The sequence below is a fragment of the Seriola dumerili genome, unplaced genomic scaffold (assembly GCF_002260705.1).
Source record: "Seriola dumerili isolate Sdu_G_001 unplaced genomic scaffold, Sdu_1.0 BDQW01001124.1, whole genome shotgun sequence".
Lineage (NCBI taxonomy): Eukaryota > Metazoa > Chordata > Actinopteri > Carangiformes > Carangidae > Seriola > Seriola dumerili.
Genome location: NW_019175379.1, coordinates 3,436,702 through 3,457,465, shown reverse-complemented (window position 1 = coordinate 3,457,465; position 20,764 = coordinate 3,436,702). Strand labels below are relative to the sequence as shown.

The 20,764-nt window shown below is 38.6% G+C and overlaps 2 protein-coding genes across 2 annotated transcripts in view; one reads left to right on the top strand and one right to left on the bottom strand.

Annotated features, from left to right (window-relative positions):
• Positions 1-8,544, top strand: part of cdh6 (cadherin 6) — a 66,092-nt gene extending 57,548 nt beyond the window's left edge. Inside the window, exons 10-12 of the mRNA XM_022767216.1 lie at positions 4,446-4,563; positions 4,840-5,091; positions 6,072-8,544. Coding sequence (XP_022622937.1) covers positions 4,446-4,563; positions 4,840-5,091; positions 6,072-6,574 — 873 coding nt within the window. The 3' untranslated portion in view covers positions 6,575-8,544. The remainder of the gene's footprint in view (positions 1-4,445; positions 4,564-4,839; positions 5,092-6,071) is intronic.
• Positions 8,545-10,205: 1,661 nt separating this feature from the next.
• drosha (drosha ribonuclease III) overlaps positions 10,206-20,764 on the bottom strand; it is an 80,813-nt gene continuing 70,254 nt past the window's right edge. The window contains exons 29-31 of the mRNA XM_022767215.1: positions 19,765-19,857; positions 18,752-18,798; positions 10,206-10,897 (exon numbers count right to left, since the gene is read on the bottom strand). Of these exons, the coding sequence (XP_022622936.1) occupies positions 10,767-10,897; positions 18,752-18,798; positions 19,765-19,857 (271 nt within the window). The 3' untranslated portion in view covers positions 10,206-10,766. The remainder of the gene's footprint in view (positions 10,898-18,751; positions 18,799-19,764; positions 19,858-20,764) is intronic.

Below are 20,764 nucleotides of genomic sequence, written 5' to 3'. Positions count from 1 at the left end.
TTTATGCCTTACTACTATATGGTGTTTTTAAAAGCCTTACTATACTAGTCGGTTTCTTTGACATTTTTATGCACTTAGTATACTTTGAACTTTTTTTTGACAATTTTATGCCTTAAACTAATACTTGACGGTTTTAATAATTCATGCCTTGTAATACTTATGGCGTTTTAAATCCCCTTACTATAACTATGACGTTTTGACTTTTATGCTTTAAATAGTATTACGTTTTTTGAAATTGTCATACCTTACTATTACTATGACGTTTTATGCCTTATATCCATGGCATTTTTTTTACCTTTCTATGTCTCAACTATACATATTGGCGTTTTATGCCTTATTATACTATGTCGTTTTGACATTTTTTAATTGCCTTAATATTACTGTTGACTTTTTTTGACAATTATTTGCGCTACTATTACTATACGAGTTTTTTAATAATTCATGCCTTGTAATACTATGGCGTTTTTATCCCGTTACCTATTTACTAATGACGTTTTTGACTTTTTTATGCCTTACATATAGTATTACGTTTTGAAATTTATTACCTACTTAACTATGACTTTTATGCCTCTAATTAAATAACCATGGCCATTCTTTTTTAACCTTCCTATGTCTCACTATACTATTGGCGTTTGGATGCCTACTATACTATGTCGTTTTTGACATTTTATGCCTTACATACTATGACGGTTTTTGACAATTTATGCCTTATTATACTATGCATTTAGCCTTAATATACTGTGACGATTTTTATTGACATTTTTTATGCCATCATTTATAATTATGGTGTTTTTATGCCTTTACTCTATACTAATGTCGTTTTCAAATTTTTAGTTGCCACTATTACTCAGACGTTTTTTACATTTTATGCTTACTATAGTAATGGTGTTTTTAAGCCCTTATACTATACTATTCGTTTTTTGACATTTTTATCCTTTAATATACTGTGACTTTTTTTGACAATTTATGCCTTACAAACTTAATGACGGTTTTTAATAATTTCATTGCCTTGTAATACTATTGGCGTTTTACCCCTTACATATACTATGACGTTTTGTGGACTTTTTTATGCCTTACATATAGTATTACGTTTTTCGAAAATTTTATACCTTACATACTCACTCATTTATGCCTTAACATATACCATGGCATTTTTTAACCTTTTCTAATGTCTTCACTATACGATCGTTTATTGCCTTACTATACTATGTGTTTTTTGACATTTTTATGCCTTAACTATACTATTGTTTTTTGACATTTATCTACTATTACTATGACGGTTTTTCTAATAATTTCATGCCTTACAATACATATGCATTTATCCCTTACTATACTATGACGTTTTTTGGCTTTTTCTATGCCTTTAATATAGTATTAGTTTTTATGTAAATATTATCCATACCTACTATACTATGACGTTTTTTGAAATTTTATATACCTTACTTATACATATGACGTTTTTTGGACTTTTTATGCCTCAATATCACTATGACGTTTTTATGCCTTTATATACTATGAGTTTTTTGACCTTTTATGCCTTAAACTGTACTATGTTCGGTTTTTTGAAACTTTTTATGCCTTTAAAAACTATGAAACGTTTTTTACTATTTTTATGCCTTCTATAGTAGTGGTTTTTTTAAGCCTTACTATACTATTCTTTTTGACCATTTTTATGCCTTAATATACTGTGACGTTTTTAATAATTCATGCCTTGTAATCACTATGGCGTTTCTTATCCTTACTATAACTATGACGTTTTTTTGACTTTTTTATCGGCCTAAATATAGTTATACGTTTTTTTGAAATTTTATACCTTACATACTATGACGTTTTTATCCTTAATATACCATGGCATTTTTTACCTTTTCTATGTCTCACTATAACTATGGCGTTTTTATTGCCCTTACTATACTATGTCGTTTTTTGACATTTTTTGCCTTACTAACTTATGACGGTTTTTGACATATTTTATGCCTTATTTATACATATCGGCATTTATGCCATTAAATATTACTGTGACGTTCTTTGACATTTTTATGGCCTCATTTATATATGGTGTTTTTATGCCTTACTATACTAATGTTCGTTTATCAAATTTTTATGCCTTACCTATACTATGGACGATTTTTTTTTTTACATTTTATTGGCTCTATACCTATACCTATGTCGTTTTACATATTTTTATGCCTTACTATTACTTTATGACGTTTTTAAAATTTCAATGCCTTATTATACTATGACGACCTATTCCTACTACTATGTCTGACATAATGCCCAAAAAATTTGTTTATGCCTCTCCCACTATACTATGTCGTTGTTTTTTCAAATTTTCATGCCCTTTAACTATGACGTTTTTACCATTTTTATGCCTTACTATATAGTATGGTGTTTTTTTTTTTAAAAGCCTTATACCATACACTATGTCGTTTTCTTTTGACATTTTTATGCCTACTATACTGTGACTTTTGTTTGACAATTTTTATGCCTTACGTATACATTTTGCGACGTTTTTTTAATAATTTCATGCCTGTGTAATACTATGGCGTTTTTTATCCCTTACTATTACGTATGAACGTTTTTTTGACTTTTTTATGCCTTTAATATAGTATTTACGTTTTTGAATTTTATTAAAAAATTTCTTTTTACCTTACGTATTACTATGACCTTTTTATGCCTAATATACCATGGCATTTTTTTACCTTTCTATGTCTCATATACTAGGCGTTTTATGCCTTATACTATACTATGTCGTTTTTTTTTTGACGATTTTATGGCTACTATCACCCTATGCGCTTTTGCTTTTTTGACATTTTTTATGCCGCCTTTTTTTAAATATTACTATGACGTTTTTATGCCTTATTATACTATGACGTTTTTTATCCCTTACTATACTATGACGTTTTTTGAAATTTTTATGCCTTACTATACTATGACGTTTTTTGACGTTTTTATGCCTTACTATACTATGACGTTTCTTGACAATTACATGCCTTACTATACTATCACATTTTTATGCCTTACTATACTATGACGGTTTTTAATAATTTCATGCCTTACAATACTATGGTGTTTTTATCCCTTACTATACTATGACGTTTTTTGAAATTTTTATGCTGTACTATACTATGTCGTTTTTTTGAAATTTTTATGCTGTACTATACTATGACGTTTTTTTTGACATTTCTATGTCTTACTATACTATGACGTTTTTTGACATGTTTGTGTCTTAACATACTATGCAGTTTTTTGAAATTTTTATGCCTTATGACTCTTTCGTAGAATAGTGAGGCATAAAAATGTCAAAAAAAGTCATAGTATAATAAAGCATAAAAACGCCATAATATAGTAAGTTATGAATATGTTAAAAAAAACGCAATAGTATAGTAAGGCATAAAAAAGCCATACTATGTAGTAAGGCATACAAGTATAAAAAAACCTCATAGTGTACATTAAGGCATAAAAAAGTCAAGAAACGTCATAGTATAGTAGAGCATAAAAGTGCCATAGTATAGCAAGGCATAAAAATGTCAAAAAACATCATAGCTTAGTAAGGAATAAATATTTCAAAAAACGGTACAGTATAGTAAGGCATAAAATAGTCAAAAAAGTCATAGTATGGTAAGGCATAAAAACGCCATATTATAAGGCATGAAACTGTCAAAAAACGTCTTAGTATAGTAAGGCACAAAAAAATTATATTCAGTCTTAAAAAATATTGTAGTAATGTAAGGCATTAGAGTTACCAATTAACCTAATGCGCATAAGGCACGGAAGAACAGGCACAGGGAGAACATTACTGTTGTGACATAACTTTACACAAAAGGGCCCCAGGCCTGGCATTCGGACCAAGAACCTTCTCACTGTGAGCTGACAGTTCTAACTGCCGCATCACTGAGCCACCATAAATGGTGTTCTGGAAGCCTTTTTTGTACCTGCACAGTTTCAATGCATTTTTTAATGTTTACAATCAGAACAAGTGAGGTTTATTACTTGTTAGCTTGCTGATATCTAATTCATCTCTAAAACACCAAACTCTCCCTTTAAACCGGGGTCAACAGTTTCAGTTATTTAGCAAAGTAGCTGACATCAGCCACAGATTATAGTAAACTTGTGCTGATGGATGTTTGACAATTAGATTGTTTACGCTAGGGGCCCATTTACTATAGAACAGGAATTTGTCAACTGTCTAAATGATGCTAAACTGTTTATACTGAGGCTGAGCTGAGCTAGTTTATTCTTTGATTTACAGATTCACCAATCTTACATTACATGATTTGTCTGGTATTTAATTCACTGGATTAGGCATAAACATCTTGATTAAATTCACACATACGTTTAACATCATTCAATATAAAATGAGAAAATACTGTTAATGTTGAATTGTGTTTCTTCAATAAGACCGCTTGAGGTTTATGTGTTACATATCTGTCTGTTTCTTATCTTAGAGGATACAAACTGTGAGTGCCACAGATCCTGATGATCCAATCGAAGGCCACCGCTTCCTCTTCCATCTTGCACAGGAGGCTGCTGGGAAGGCTAACTTCTCTGTCCGCGATAACAAAGGTAATAAACACTCAGCTCACGTTTGTGCTCATCAGATTAACTTCCATCTTTTGTTTAATGTTCCCATAAGGCTCTTACAGTAAACCTGCTGTTATATTTAACCACATCTACTGTCATACGTGCCATACATGTTGTGATTCATTGATATTCTGTAGTTCTTCATCCCACAGCACTAAAAGCATTCACAGACCAAATGAAATTTCTAGTACAGTTTATTGAAATATTTATTCAGGTTATTGATTTCTGCACAGTAATCCGATATCCTGCTGTTTTCAGACAACACAGCCTGGATCCTAACACGGAGGAATAGCTACAACAGTCTGCAGAAGAGCATCTACCACGTGCCCGTGGTCATCTCCGACGGAGCATTCCCGCAGCAAAGCAGCACCAACACGCTGACCATCAGGGTGTGCACCTGTGACCGCGAGGGCAACATGAAGCTGTGCAACGCTGAGGCGCTCACTGCGAGGGCGGGACTCAGCACTGGAGCCCTGGTGGCCATCCTACTTTGTGTCATCATCCTGCTCAGTGAGTACTGGCTGCAAGAAAACAACCCACAATGCACCTGCACTTCAATTTTGCAAACGTGCTTTTCAATTTCACCTTTTTCATTTTAAACTGCTGAAATTTTCACTTCACTGAAAAATTAGATCTGTTAGCGTTTCTTACAGCTTTAGAGCTTCTTGCTGTAGCAAAGCACCTCTCACAGGTGTTAGAGTCAGGTCTGTATTTCACTCATTAATTTGATTCATCACTTCTGTTGGTTTGAACAGAAAAGATCTACAGCACCTCAGACTGGGCTTTACTGTGCTTTGTGCTTTAAGATGGAAAGACATGACCCTTAATATAGGGAACATCATTGCTAGATGTCCTTACAGATGCTTTAGTATTTTTGTTAGCGCACAAATACAAAGAGCTTTTTCACTTAAAACATTAGAAGATTAAGAATCTGTCCTCTGCTAGGTAAAATATCAATGGTGGTTCAGGGAATTTTATGTCTGCCTTCTGAAAGGCCTAACTTCAATTTCTGGAGACTCGAAAACAGAGAAAAAGGTCTCAGTCAAATATGTTACAAAACCAGCTGTAAGAGTTTCCAAAGCAAACTGTCCAATAACCATATTTTCACTGACACTGATTTTCACTTTTAAAACATGTTTGAAGTAACCCAAAGAGGCTTTATATGCTGCATGTTACTCAAATGTCATAATGGTACACAAGTTGCATTTCTAGCACATAAGGTGTGTGTTCTTAAACTGCAATCCTTTGTTTTCTTAAGCACCAGTGGCCCTGAGGGGGAAAAATTCATAATGCATCCTCATGGTATCTGAGCCTTTTCTACAAAGTCAGACAAAGTCCCTGAACATCAGTAAATACTCATGCAACATCAACAATTCCCCCTGGACACTCACTGGCCGTCAGAGCAAGGAGAGGAGCAAAGAAACAACAAAAAAAAAAAAAAAGTCACAAAACTCTGATATTTGTTCTTTTTATTTTTGTTCTCACTGTAGTGATCGTGGTGCTGTTTGCTGCCCTGAGGAGACAGAGGAAGAAGGAGCCTCTGATCATCTCCAAAGAGGATGTCAGAGACAACGTTGTCAGCTACAATGATGAAGGCGGCGGAGAGGAGGACACTCAGGCCTTTGATATCGGCACACTGCGCAACCCAGAGGCCATCGAGGAGAGCAAGCAGCGGAGGGACATTGTCCCCGAGACCTTCTTCCCTCCGGTCCGACGGCCTGTGCTGCCCCCGACCCGGGACAATAACGGGGACGTGAGAGACTTCATCAACCAGAGGCTCCAGGACAATGACAGCGACCCGACGGCGCCGCCTTACGACTCCTTGGCCACCTACGCATACGAGGGAAACGGCTCCGTAGCGGAGTCCCTCAGCTCACTCGAGTCGGTGACCACCGAGGGCGACCAGGACTACAACTACCTGAGCGAGTGGGGACCCCGGTTTAAGAAACTGGCGGACATGTACGGGGGCGATGACAGCGACAGGGATTCCTAACGAGAGCCTGGCACACAGATTAGGAGAGAAACGTGACGTGAAACACATGTTAGAAACTTCTGGTGCATGTGTGGCGAGGAAAATGGCGCAAGGACCGAGAAACGAACACTGTTTGTCCAAGTGCTCTTTCACCGCCATCGATCACCATTCAGTTGTCCCTCGGGTGACCAGACGTAGGCTTTGTGTGTCCAGTCAGTGTTAGTTGCGTTTTTGCGAGGGCACAGTGAAAAGAGACTTTGTGTCGAGACTTTTTTTTTGTGTGTGTATATGGGGTGTACATGAGGCCCAAATATATCTATACTGATATTTTTTTTTTTTGTTTGTTTTTCCAAAGCTGCCTGTGATGGACACGTTCAACAAGCAGTTTTGTAAACCAACAGATATGCCTATGTATTTTTCAGTGTTTCTGGGACAAAAACATGCTGCATATTGTGAGTTCTATCTTAGCTTGTGTACGTACGGTAATATGATACAATACGCTGTACAGTTATTTTGTTTTTCTAATGATTTCCATTGTCCAGATGACTCCCCCCCCCCCCCTTTCACTGATGGCTGCCTGGCATTAGCCACTTATCTACAGCTGTGCTTGAGCCACAAGAAGATTTTGGCATCGTCATTCCTAATGTGAACTCTCGATACAGACCGGAGGCGAGAGGCGTACAACATCAAAATTTGTGTTAGTTGTGGCACATGACTGTTGACAAGTGGATAATGTTCTTTTAAGCTTACCTGAAGGTGTGGTAAAAGGACTGTGGGATTTAGGGCCACAACAAAACACCCTCAAACACACCAGTTTGTCGTTTTTGCAGTATCTGATTTTCATCTCCACACAGCTTTTTGCATTTGCTGTGCGGTGAGCCGAAATACCAAATATTTCCTTACTGAGCTGAATGTCGTCAGAACCATTTCCTCTTGTGCAGCCAACTCTCTGCTTGAAAAATGAAGTACATACAAAGGTGTTATTTTTTTATGCTACGCTGATAGAAATTCACCAATCTAATATGTGCCAGGCTCAGTTAAGAGGAAAATACTGGTCTTGTTGGGCTTTTTTTGCTCATCTCCACTCAGAAACTCACTTTAGTAACTCGCAGTGCTGAGAGGACACCACCAAGCTTGAAACTACAGCATCAAATTAGATTAGATGAAACATCTTGTGGACAGTTACTGTTAAAATTCATCATGCGATTTTATTGTCTTCCCCTTAAACGGTTTGTTTTACCACTTCAGGCGATGAAAAAAAAAAACAGGATTTGAGCGTCTGAATTAATGCACCAAGTGAGAAAAATGATCTTCTTGTTTTGGATTCATAGAAAAATTCTACGTGTTTAAACTTGGATTCTGTCCATATGTAACGCTTTTATACTTCATATGACAAAGAATCAAAGTCCACCATATGAATCAGAAGAGTTGCCTTATAAAAATCTTCTCATAATGAAAATAAATTAATCTCAATGACCATTTAAATGTACCATGACTGACAGCATTAAAAAAAAAAAAAAAATCTAAAATAAAAGTGTTTCTCCTGCTTTTAAGATAAAATCTACACTTGTTTGATCAAGATTTTATGTCCTGAAAGGGGCTCCATCCTTCACAGTCGAATGTATGATAATGTAACATAGCACTCCAGGAATAGAAATGTGCCAAAAAGCAAAGAACACCAGTATTTTCCTTTAAAATCCTCCTATGACTGTACTCTGGTCCCTGCCCTTCATTACATGTACTGTATGTAGTGTTGAATATGAAGCCAGTCCAAGTGTTCGGGCTTTACTCAACTGATTTCCTGCGGGACGAACAGACTTTTCCATAAAGATGCTTATCGAGGGGCGCCTGACCTTTGAGTTGCGTGGAATAGGGTTCTTAAACCCAGAGGTGTGTCCTTGGATCAGAGAGAAGGTCAAAGCATTAATCCTGCAGCGAGAACACACAACACGGTTTAGTTATAACTGTGATTTAGAAAGAAAAAAAAAACAAGAAAAAACAAGAAAAAAAGAAAAAAAAAATGAAAATGATCCTTTAACGGCAATTTTGTCAAATTACTGTAAAGACAACCTAACTATGAATAAACAGCTTTGAAATAAAGAAGGCTGGTTGAACTGGGAAGGCAGAATAATATCAACAAGAAAAAACAGGCCAGCTAAAACAAGCTGTGCCCTCACTTCAGCAAAAGGCCAATGCGTGAAGTGGCTGACATTTATCAGACATTTGAAACAGTAATAACAAAACACAATGGCATAATTGCCAAAGTGCTACTTTTTTTTTTTTTTTTTTCCTTTTTGTCCTCTGAATCAGGCTTGACATCACTGACGGTGCAGTACATTAAACCAAATGGTTGATAACACAGAAAATTCTTTATGCTGGGTTATTGTATACACATGCCCTCTTGTTTAGGTTATTAGCTTGTTGCTGGAGCTCCCATTGTTTAAGTGGCCATTTCAGACTGTGGCAACGTTGCTATGATAAGCATTTAATGGGTTTAAAAACCCTTCACTTGAAGAAAACGGCTTTTCTGCCTCAAGGTACATTGTGAAGTCTCAAATGGAAATCAACATGACAGCAGCACTCATCAAAAGCATTTTTACTTCAGTCTTCACTATTTTCCGTCTTCATACAAGATGTCAGCGTATTGCCATTACCAGGGCGTGCTCGTGTTTTCCTATGGAGAGTATAATTGCCTCCAAGCATTTGCGCCATGCTCAGCTAAGATGACAGAAAAATGTTGCACATCGTAACGTACCGCACCTCCGCGTCTCTTGGTTTGTTTGGTTTTTTTTTGTTTTGTTTTTTTTAAAAGTTGAGGCAACTAGATGGTGACGCTGATGTCTTCTTTCTCCAGATACAATAGATCTGTGGTTGTTGATGTGTAGACACGGTCGGCCCCGGGGCTCACCTCTACTACGGTATATTATGTTGGTGACAATGTGATTGAGCAGTCGAGTTTTGTCAATGTAGAAACAATTTGAGAGGTTGTGGTAGTGTAAGGGGCCCTACATCATCGGCCATTCATCAATCTGCTTTGTAAAACGTGATATTTTGTACTGAATATTTATATGACACAATTAAATATCTTTAAAATCAGCCTCTATATTTTCTTTATGAGGTATTTTCCCGGAATAATATTGGATGGTTAATAATTTGACAGCTTTCTGTACTTGTGTGGTAGCTCTAATGCACATTTCCTCTCGCTATGGAGGAACATTTGACTTATCTGAAGGATGTGATAGCAGCCACAGGCTAGCAGGCAAGTAATTTACCATCGTCACCGGTATGTATATATTATCTACAATAACTCTGAGTATAAAAGACTCAACTCTACATGTCAGATAGTTATTAATATGATGGCCGTTGTTAAATAGCTGGATCCAGAGGCTACTGAGCTGAGGAAATTGTTAATTAGACAATCTATAATTAAGATCTGTTTGACAGCCAATCAGATTCAGAGAAAGGTTAAAAAAAGAGAGGGAGAAAAAAAAAAAATCACATTTTGATTATTAGAGGATGAGTGGCAGATATGAGACAGATGGTGACATTGTACTGATTGAATATAATTGACTCAACCTTCTTTCTGGTTTAGGCCTCTCGAAAGAGAACTGTAAGGTTTACAACGCACGCAAGAAATCTGATTTTCGACTGATCAGAACAGAAGGTGGAACTTTATTTACAATATTAGCTTCGATAGTTTATTTAACATTTCATGGTTCATTTAAAAATGTGTTGCCTTTCTTTTTTTTTTGGCATGTGTCAGTAACGGTGTGAACTCCTGCTGTAGTTTTTGGATTTAAAAGTTAGTCATCAAACTCAACATTTAAAGTTTAGGCAACAAACATGAACATAAGACAACGTAAGGCCACCTCTGACAGTGCTACAAGACTAAACAGCATAAAACATTTTTCTTCATTTCTAATTCTGGTTGCCTTCTATCGCACTTAAACTCTGAAAATAGAAGACAAAAACATGATTTCACCCTAAATCCTTGAATTTAGAGTCATATCACCCCCAATAAGTCCTCACCCGTCTCCCATTGAGGTTCATGTAGAACTTGGGGAACAGTCAGTCCTTCTTTCTAAACTACACAGCTCCATGATCACCTCCATCCCGCCAACTCTTGCCTGGATGGTCGCCACATTCGCAGACAGGATTTCTTATTGCGGACGCAGGTCCTGATTGGCTCCCCGCGCCTCCCAAAAAGGTGCTGTCACTTCCTGCATTCCTCCACCTCGTCAGTCTCCTTCTCCTGCCGCTCCCGCTCTCGTCTCATCTCCTTCAGCTCCTGTCTGTATTTCCGCTCGATGAAGCGCTTCTGATGAGCCATCTGTGGGAAGTTATCTGGTACAGGGAGAGGCAGAGCGGGAAACAGAGGTTGACCAAGGAGAACAGATAAAGAGACAGACAAAGAGGCAGGGGTGTGAAGAGACAAGGTCAGCATCCAACTGGGCCAGGACAGCAATTTAGTGCTCAAATTGCACCAACTATAGTTTTCATAGCAAGTGTCATGCTGTCACTTTGGTGAAATGAGCGAAAATGTTGCAGGCAGTATTGCGGTTCAATTGCCCTCAGGTTGTTATTTCATTAATAATGATGAAGTAACAAGAAATTAGACAGGCCTTGTTTGGTTTCAGCACAGTGACTCTGAGATCTGATAACGTGATTGCAAGTGAACATTTCTAAATGAGATCTGTAATAAGATGTTGTAGTGTGACAGCGGAAAAAATACAACAAAAACAGATACAAGCTGATTGGATGCTAACATATAGGGAGTAGACAAAATAACAAAAGAGCTTGTTTTTGCTGCAGTCGGAGCACAGATGATCTTTAAATTGGTTTAATTTTCTCATGTTAATTGTCTCATTGCCAGACCTCTTATCGCTGACAAATGCTGCTGCTTGGCTTTCAAACAGGAAACTGTAGAAAAACACGAATGTAGCATCGACTACACCAGCCATTAGTTTCTAAATAGAAGTTTGGCTTTTTCACTCTCTGCCAACTTGGCTGCAGTGACACAATCCAAATTCTGGGCAATATGAACAGAGGGTGGCAGCGACTGAATCTAATAGGTTAGGACGCCTGTCAATCAAAGGAACACACCCGAACTTTTAAAAATTCATTTTAAAATCTCATTTCATTTAATAATGTCTCGTTAAAATATCATCTTTGTATTTCAGTGAAGACATATAATTTCATAATTGAACCCTATGGCTTTTTATAAGTTTATACAGGTTAAATCTGCATCTGTAACTAACAATGATTTTCATCATCAATTAGAATATTATCCTCATGATTAATCGATTAATTGTTTGGTCTTAACAATGTCAGTGAAAAACACGCATCCATATTCCCTAAAGCCCAAGCTGACATATTCAAACAGCTTGTTCTGTCTCACCATGTGTCCAAAACTAAGATTACCAAGCTTACTATTAATCATAGACGAGTAACGAAAGCAGCAAAAATTTACGTTTGAGAAACTGGAACCACCATTTTTTTCTTACTTAAAAAATGACAATTATTTGATTATCCCAATTTTTTGCTTACTTCTGTAAATCAATTAATCAACTGATAGTGTTAGCTCTAGCCGCAACTAATGATTTCATTTATTTTTTATTTATTTTCATTATTACTTTTTCTGTTATTTTTGATTGATCTATTAATCATTTATTTAGTGCAGTGCAAAAAATAGTGGAAGGTGCCAATCAAAAGTTCTGAGAGTCCAAGATGACATCTTCAAATCTCTTTCCAAAACCCCAAGATATTTATTTTACAAGAGAAAAGCACCAAATCGTTTGAGGAAGAAGAATATATATTTTTGACACGAAACAAATTGACTGATTATCAAAATGGCTGCTGATTATTTTTCAGTTGATCAACGAATCAACATAGTTTCAGTCCTAAACTCTGGCTTTTGTGTTCAGCTATGACAGTGGCAGCTCTTTATAATTTTGATATTCATAGCTTAGGCAATTTTCCATTAAGTGTTTTACCTTACTGGGTTGACCCACTGCACACTTCAATTTAAAACAGCATGCATGACAGCTGCCCAGTGGTTTGTGTCAACTCGCCGAGACACAAATTTGACTGTGCAGTTTTTCCGGTCACTGACCATTATCATGCAAACACCAACAAATGAGTCTTTCAGTGCCTTTAAGTTTTAAAGTCAGTCTATGATGGAGAATGTGAAGGAAGCACAATGATCTGCACCTGAATAAAAAAATCTGTTTTATAATAGTTCTTATTCAGGCCTTTCTGTCAGGGGTTTATTATTTGGAAATGTCTGAACTGTTACTTTTTTAAAAATTATTTTTCCTCCTGTTCAGTTTGAAAAAAAGAGGTTAAAACACTGACTTTCAGCGTATTTGATGGTGGTGGGATTGTAAACCCTTTTTATACACATATACTATACAAATTAACCAGATTTGAATGAGATCGTCATATTTAGTATTTGACTCTAAATGTCGGCTGAAAACCAACAGAACTGCATCTTCCCTGGTAAAGCTGCTGTTGTTTTGTAGACTGTGAGTAATACTTCCAGTCAGTAACATCCTGCAACGGCTGGCTCATGTATACACTCCTTGTTTTTTTCGGCTATACATTTGGGACAATTTTCCTGCTACATTGTCCTAACTTGTGTATAAAAAGACATCTGTTTGCCCAGTGTGGATGTAAACACCCTCAAACACCCTTAAAGTTGAGTCAGCACTTTAACCTCACACAGTGTTTCATTTTAAATCCAATGTGCTGCAGTTCAGAGCCAAAACAACAGAAAATGTGTCACTGTCTAAATACTTAGGGCCTGCACTGTATCATGGGAAGATAGTGTATATTATCTTCTGATAAATGGGAAAATTTAATTATGACTATTGTCCAGACAGTGGACTCACAGCTGATAATATGGCGCCTTAGGGTTTCAGCCAACTATTCAACTATCTGGCGTAGATATTGTGTTTTCTGGAGACCGCTGCCGTCCCACTGCTCCAGTCCCATATCCATGGTCGGAGAAACACACCGCAGGAGCAGAAGTAAAAATGGTTCTCACATGTTGGAGCGACACATTATCCATCTGGATTGTGTTTAACCTCTCTCTCTGGCGCTGATAAGCACTTAGTTAGCAAATCAGTTGCTTGAAAACAGATGTGATAGTATACTGAAGACTCGTGCATCTAATGTGTAATAAAGAGCACAGTCTGCGAGAATGATTAGTTTTCCCTCAACTATTTGACTGACAGAATGCTTTGAATGAATTAAATAATCATTTTGAAAAGTTGCAAATACAATACATTCTCTAATACCAGCCTCTTAAATGTGAAGATTTCACTTTTGATTATTTCAATGAATTATCTGGGTTTTAGACTGTCGGTCAGAGACAACACAATTTTAAAGATGTCACCATGAGCTCTAGGAAGCTGTGAGGTATTTTTCCCATTTTTCTGCTATTTCATCAAGTCAACTGTAGTTAGTGTCAGAGTGGGCCTGATGGTGTGTTCCATGTGAACAGAGTTCCCCTGAAGTCGGATTTCCGGCTCGAAAAGTCAAAAGAATCTCACCAACCCCGACCTCTAAATCCAAGATGGCTGTTCTGCACATCAACAGATAATAAAAGCTGTAATAATATTTAATAGCACTTTTGTCTTATTTGTTTCTCATTAAATCAGTCGTACACACAGAACTGTCCAGCTTCTTTCTGTTGCTACGTTGTTTTTACGCACAAAATAATGCATTGTTATGACCTGGTATTGCTAATAATAACAACAACAAGCCACAACATAAACAGCTTCTGACTTGTTGTACTGGAACGCAATTAACACGGGTGTGACATTCCCAGTCATTCCCAGCTAAATGAAACGCAGCAACAGCAACAGCAACGCGCTCCTCAGCTGATTGTCACAAGGAATTGGCCATGAACATCTAAAGGCCATGTAGTGCTTTGGTTGTCTGCAACCACTTCTTGTAATCAGAATTCAAGAAGCTCCTATCACAAATGAAACACTGTCAGAAACTGCAATTCACACATGAGTTTGACTTGTGAATAGAAGAGGAGAATGTCTTCTTTCTCTTGCAACACTCTAATTTGTCATTATGGCAACACAGAGGAAAAATGCAAGATAACAGCAATATCCTATTAAAAAGGAGACGGATCAAATAAAAAAAAAAAAAAAAAATCCTGGAGAGAAAAAAAATCATTCTGAGGGAAATTTGAGACATACACACATGCATGGACACACACAGAAACACACAATCAATTTCAATATGCTTTCAGTGAGTAAGCAACACTTGGTGAGCCTCGGAGAGAAAACTACATATTGCAGTTAAAATATGGAAATCACCAGCATTTTTCCCTGGGAGATGACTTGAGAATAACCCACTCAAGAGGGAGGGGAAGAAAAAAAAAAAAAGCTTTGGCCATTTACATTGTTTAACATGCGGCACAAGAGCAGGCCACAAAGTATGGGGTTGCTAAAGAATACACAAGGCTTTTCATTTCAGTCTGTGTTGGGCATCACAAAGACATATTGAGAATTCTCAGATGCCCCGGCGTTCTGGAGAAAAGCACATTTGAGGAACGGTGCACTCTGCATACTGATTACCTTTGTTTAAGGTGTTAACGCACTTAGCTCGGCTCAGGTCTTTTGTTTAACGACAATGCAATGATTCCTCTCACGGACCGTGATTGCGGTTTTGGAATTTGGGGTGTAGATGCTTTTGGAGCGAAGCTGGTAGTTGGGGTCTCTGCAACAACGCTGCCTGTTGTGCCCACTGACAGCGGCGCTGAAATGTGCGCGCACGCACAGCGGCTGGATGTGGAGTCTGTGATGAGGGATCAGCTCCCCTTTTATGGGCACGAGAACATACAGTGTCCTTTCACTATTCAGCCTAAGCTCAGGCTGTGAGATGACTCCACAATACATTACACTGGCTGAGTCTATCACCTAGAGCTCACGCGCACCACATCAGTCAACAAGCCAACAGCACGCCTGTATAGCAGTGCTGATGAAGGGATTTCCCTGCCATGCCAAAGGGCAAAGAAAAGAATCAAACCAGTGAATAAAGATCCTGCATACTGTACTTTACTTTGCCTCTATCCATCCAATGCTTTTATCCTGAGATTAAGGGGTTTAAAGAAAGCCGAGAAAAGAATGTAGTTCCCTTCCAGCTAGTAGCCAGATCGAGCCTCCTTCTCTTATTCAACAGATATTGCATTGTTTGAGAAACAAGCAGCTGCGAGGAAGCTGGAAAAAAATAGCAAGGGGAGGGAGTCTTAGAAAGAGACTGGAGACTTTAAACAGAGACAGTTCTATCTGCAAGGATGAATGATAAATGGTTAAGCCGTTTCCATGTATATTTGATGTCGCCTTAGACCTAACGGCGCGTGGTGCATGGAGCCTCGGTGCCTGAGAAACTCTGCACCGCCGACTCCTTCCTTCCGTCGATTCTGTTCCCCTACCTGGCTGCTCTCAGCTCGATTTGTTTGCACTCATGTTTCTCCCAGTCTGGGCCTTGGTTAACATTTAATTCTGCCTCGACAGATACAGGCAGGAGACTGTCAAAACGTGGGCCATCAAATAACGAAATGTGAATCAGCTGAGCCACCAGCGGATCGGCTCCAGACAGCACACACACCAAATATTGGGCCCCGGTCTCTTTAATGAGCTCTGAGCTGTCTGACTGAACACAGCCATGTCTCTCACCTCTCCAACACCGCTGGAGCCGCAGATCCTGTCAGCCAGGAAAAGCTCTACAGCAGAAACAAAAACTTCAGTCCTGCTCAAAGTGCTCCTGATACCCGAGGAGGCCTTAAATAAAACATGGAAATGAATCCTGACACGTCGCGGGGAGGTGTTTTCGATCCGAGAGTAACACAAGGTAGGGCTGTTGTACAAGAGGAGTAATGGTGTAGCCAATCCTGCAGTGAGGGCCAACAAGACAATCAATGACGAATTACATGACACCGGGGCTAATGTCCTTGATTAGTCTTGCTATGCGAACAAATGAAGCGAGACCCTTGACAATCACATGAGAGACAATGCGGCTCCAATAGGAGTTGATGCGTTAGGCGGTTCTGCAGCAGATGAGCTCAAGTCTCATTATATAAGCTCATGGTCAGGAGACACACACATCCTTCAAAGGCGTGTTTGAACCCTGCTGACTGACCTTGCACATTTATCTCAACAAGAAGATGTTCCAACAATGGAATAACAGAATATGAATGTTACAGCAAGACTTCCCATTCCGAAGTGATTAATTCAGGCTTGACTTGTGAATTCTGAAAATTAAAAAAAGATCGGCCGGCTACTCTTCATGAAAAAAATATGACCTCTAAATAATGAGCACAAACTGTAAATGATGGATCGTGGAGCAGATCTGATCAGCCACAACCGACAATTCACTGGTGGTTATTTTATCAGCCAGGGGCAACTACATCAGGGAAACAACTGATGATTATTTTCTGTATTGATTAGTCTGTTTTGATAAGATTATTAACAGATGAATCTATGATAACTCCCAGAAAACAAGTTGAGTTATTTAAACTGGATCTTTTTGTCTGATTGACAGTCCAAAACATAGAGATATTCAATTTCCAATTATATAAAAAGCGAATATATTGTATTCTTTACTGATAAATAACATTATATCAGTAACTTTGCTGTCGATCGACTAATCAACCTTTCGGCCCTTTTTTATTACGAGACTAATCAGAGTATCAGGAATCTTTAAACTGAGCAGCCAATCTGATTTTTCAGTCAATTCATTTATTCAAATAATATAATGACTCTCACCTCAGCACAGGTGAAAGAAGAGAGTACACCGAGCTCAGTTGTAAATTGGAGGGTTTAAATTAAGTGACAACGCAAAGTCAAACAAAGCCCTCAAACTGTAAGTATTTTGCATCAAAGGGAGGAAGACTTGGAGAGATGATTTTAAATTAACTGACCTTTTAAAAGGCATTGCTAATCTAGTCACATGAAACCGCAATTTATGAGGGGGGAAATGTTCATTTACTAGCAATGAGCATCTATCAATCATGGTGACAGAGGTGTACACTGGGGAAAGGAAATGGGAGGAATTAAGGGACGGAGGAAGACACATGAGAGAGAGTGTGTGCACTGAACTACGCCCCCTGATAAGGAGGGAGGGAGGTGAGGGAGAGTGGGAGCCAGAAGCATACACAGAGGAAGACTAAGATCAACAGTTTTAAATAGTAACACCCTAACACTAATGTTTCATAAAAAGCTAAAGCTTGGGCGCACAAACAGTATCAATCACAAGTGGCTGGAGGCCTCATTTATGAGCCAAATGAAATCAAAGTTTGACCTTCCTGCCCTCTGCAAGTTCTACAGGTCTGTTCCAACAAAGCCATTTGTGTTCAACCTCCAGCTAATTAGTTGAGTAATGAACAAACTGTACATTTGATTAATGTGGTGGTCACAGGGATAGCAATGGAGTCTGGTCCAAGAATTATTTTGGAGCACATACCAAACTCTCAAAACCCACAATGTAATGCATGATATTATGCATCCACATACATATGCATTGAGTATAAGAGGCGGATGGGAGATGATGGAAATGGCTCATGGATGTGTTTCTGAGAGCCCTGTAATTGTATTTTTACTTGGCAGTGAACGAGACATTGTAAATGCCTAAAAATCACTATCTATTTTCCTTAAGTGGTGGTTGATGACAAGATGAAAAACAGCCAAGGAATGAAGCAGCACATAGGGGACGCATCAGCTGCACTCCTTCAAACCTGAAGAGGAGCGCTGAGCACAAGAGAGTCGCTCAGAGTGTGAAGCCTCGCTCTCATGGTTTACAAAAGGGCTCAAAAACGCAACAACAAAAAAACAGAAACTTTGTACGGCCCTCGACACAAACTTCCTGTGGTCCCTCAGGGTGATCGACATGGTTGAGGATGCTTAGCTTCCCCCGTCCTTGTTTTATTGCTTCTCCATCTCTGGCTAGGCCCCATGCCTGCGCTCTGGGCTAGCACTTCAAACAGCCTAATGTCCTATATGCTGCAGCCAACCGGCTGGTCAGGCCACAGCTCTTCGCCAGCCATCTTGCATACTGTACAGCCAAGGCTAATATTCAACACTGAGGCAAAGCGTGTGAAAGGCTTAAAGTGTGAAAATGTGTATATGTGTGTGTGTGTGTGTGTGTGTGGAGAGGAGGGGTCTGTGTTTCCAAATAACTCACATTTTTCGAGTGCATCCATCGCAGCTCCCATTTCCGCCTGTTGGATGCTAGATTAGAAATATTTTTTAAAAAGGAGACAGAGATGGAGAGAGAAAGAGGGAGAAAAGGTCTTTAGCATATTCAAAATGTCCCTTTTCTGAAATTCTGTCAAATAAAAAAAGAACAGGCCCAATATTGAGAGGATTATGAAAAGTGCTTTTTATTTGTTTTGAAAGAGCCCTTTTCCCTAACAATCCCAGGTAACACAGTGCACACATTTCAAAAAGGTAAGCCTATTGGCGGCTCTGTGCTGGGCACTGTTTATGCCTCCAATTCACAGTCCCTCCGTATACATTATGTGCTGTGTGATCATAGCCCACAGCGGAGGTGGCTGGGAGCTTAAGTCATGTAAATACAAAAACAGTAAGCTGTCAAAGATCCTATGGAAGGGACAAACTTATCGCCAGCTTAGAGCAAGAGAGAGCGCTTTCAAGTAGGGGGCCGTGGAGGGGATTTCTACATGTGGAATGGGGGGGGGGCAAAAGATGTTTGATGGATTTAGGTTTCATTTCTCGCAGGCTCAGCTGCAGCTTTATCGTCAACCCCTCCAACCCTGAAAAGGCCTTCGTGCGGAGATTCACTTTCTTTACTTTACAAAAGCGTGAATGTGTGAGCACATACAAAGGTGCACAGTTTAACATAAAGCCACACACACACACATCCCTGTCCTCATGTGAACACAATATCCAAGGTAGACCTCAATGCAGCCCTGGATGCAGTGTCGCCTCATCACAGACTCTTCTTCTGCACAAAGTGATATTTCCATAACACAGTTTATGTCAAATCAATAATGAATCGATTCATTTTCATTCTGCATAATGTCTCTCCTGATAGAATAGGCCAACAAGAGCTTAATTGCTATAATAAACACCATCAATAAAGTGCAGCCATTATTCTCGAGCCCATTAGCGGTGCATTGAGAGGCAGAGCGCCTTGTCCTGTTGTGTCTTATTATATTGCACTGTCTTACTCACCTTGGGCCTTTGCCACAGCCGATACGCTCCCCTTTGAAATATACGGCAACGGTGTAGGTGCGGGCGTGTGAGGGCCCCACTGTCTGCAGGGTCCTGCAAATTCAAACACAGAAATACGGAGAGTTGAAAAATAACAAATAATACCCAGGAGAAAGGAGCAAGGACACTCAGGGACATTGTCATTCAGAGAGATAACATTAGAAATGGAGGTTAAAAAAAAAAAAGGTTTCAATTGGAACAAATATAATTCATCTCAAGAGGCGGTTTGAGAGGAGGGGAATAGCTCTTTGATTCACAAGTGTGCTTTGAGAGGGCACAGAAGCAATCTGAGGGACATATAAACAACTTTTAAAGCCTCACCAACTCCCCACACCCATCATCTTCAGATACCAAGATCTGTGTTTGGTTACAGAAAAAATATGACATGTTGGTAGGAATTGAAATTAAAGGATGACAATAGTCTTTGAGAGACCCACAAGCTTTTGGTGCACTTGAAGGGTAAACAATAAAAACAAAAAGATAAAAGAGGGACCAAGAAATCTAAGAGAGGGATGATAAGAGAATATCACTCAACAAATTTACAGATGTTTAAAAGACAAAAAAAAAATCAAGCTGTCAATTCTGTGGCATTTCTGCAGGGACATATGTACAAGACAGCAGACAAAACTTGGGAGATGTTTGAAATGTTAACATTAGCATAAACATCTCAGACCCAAGCTGTGAGTCACCTAAATTATTCACAGACAATTTACTTATTTCAGGAGAGCAATCCATTTTTAATGCAATGTGGTCACTTATGACACTTTATCAATAATTCAGCCTCCTTTCTCACTTACAAATGAAGAAGCACATAGCATGTGCGGAGCAAATAAGACTCCTGTGCGAGACGCTCTAGCCAAATCTCAACACGCAGTGTGTGTCACTTGGAATTATCACGCTGCTAAAATAACACAAAACGAGATGCAATGAAAAGGAAATCTGTGAGGCTGTTGGGGAGTTG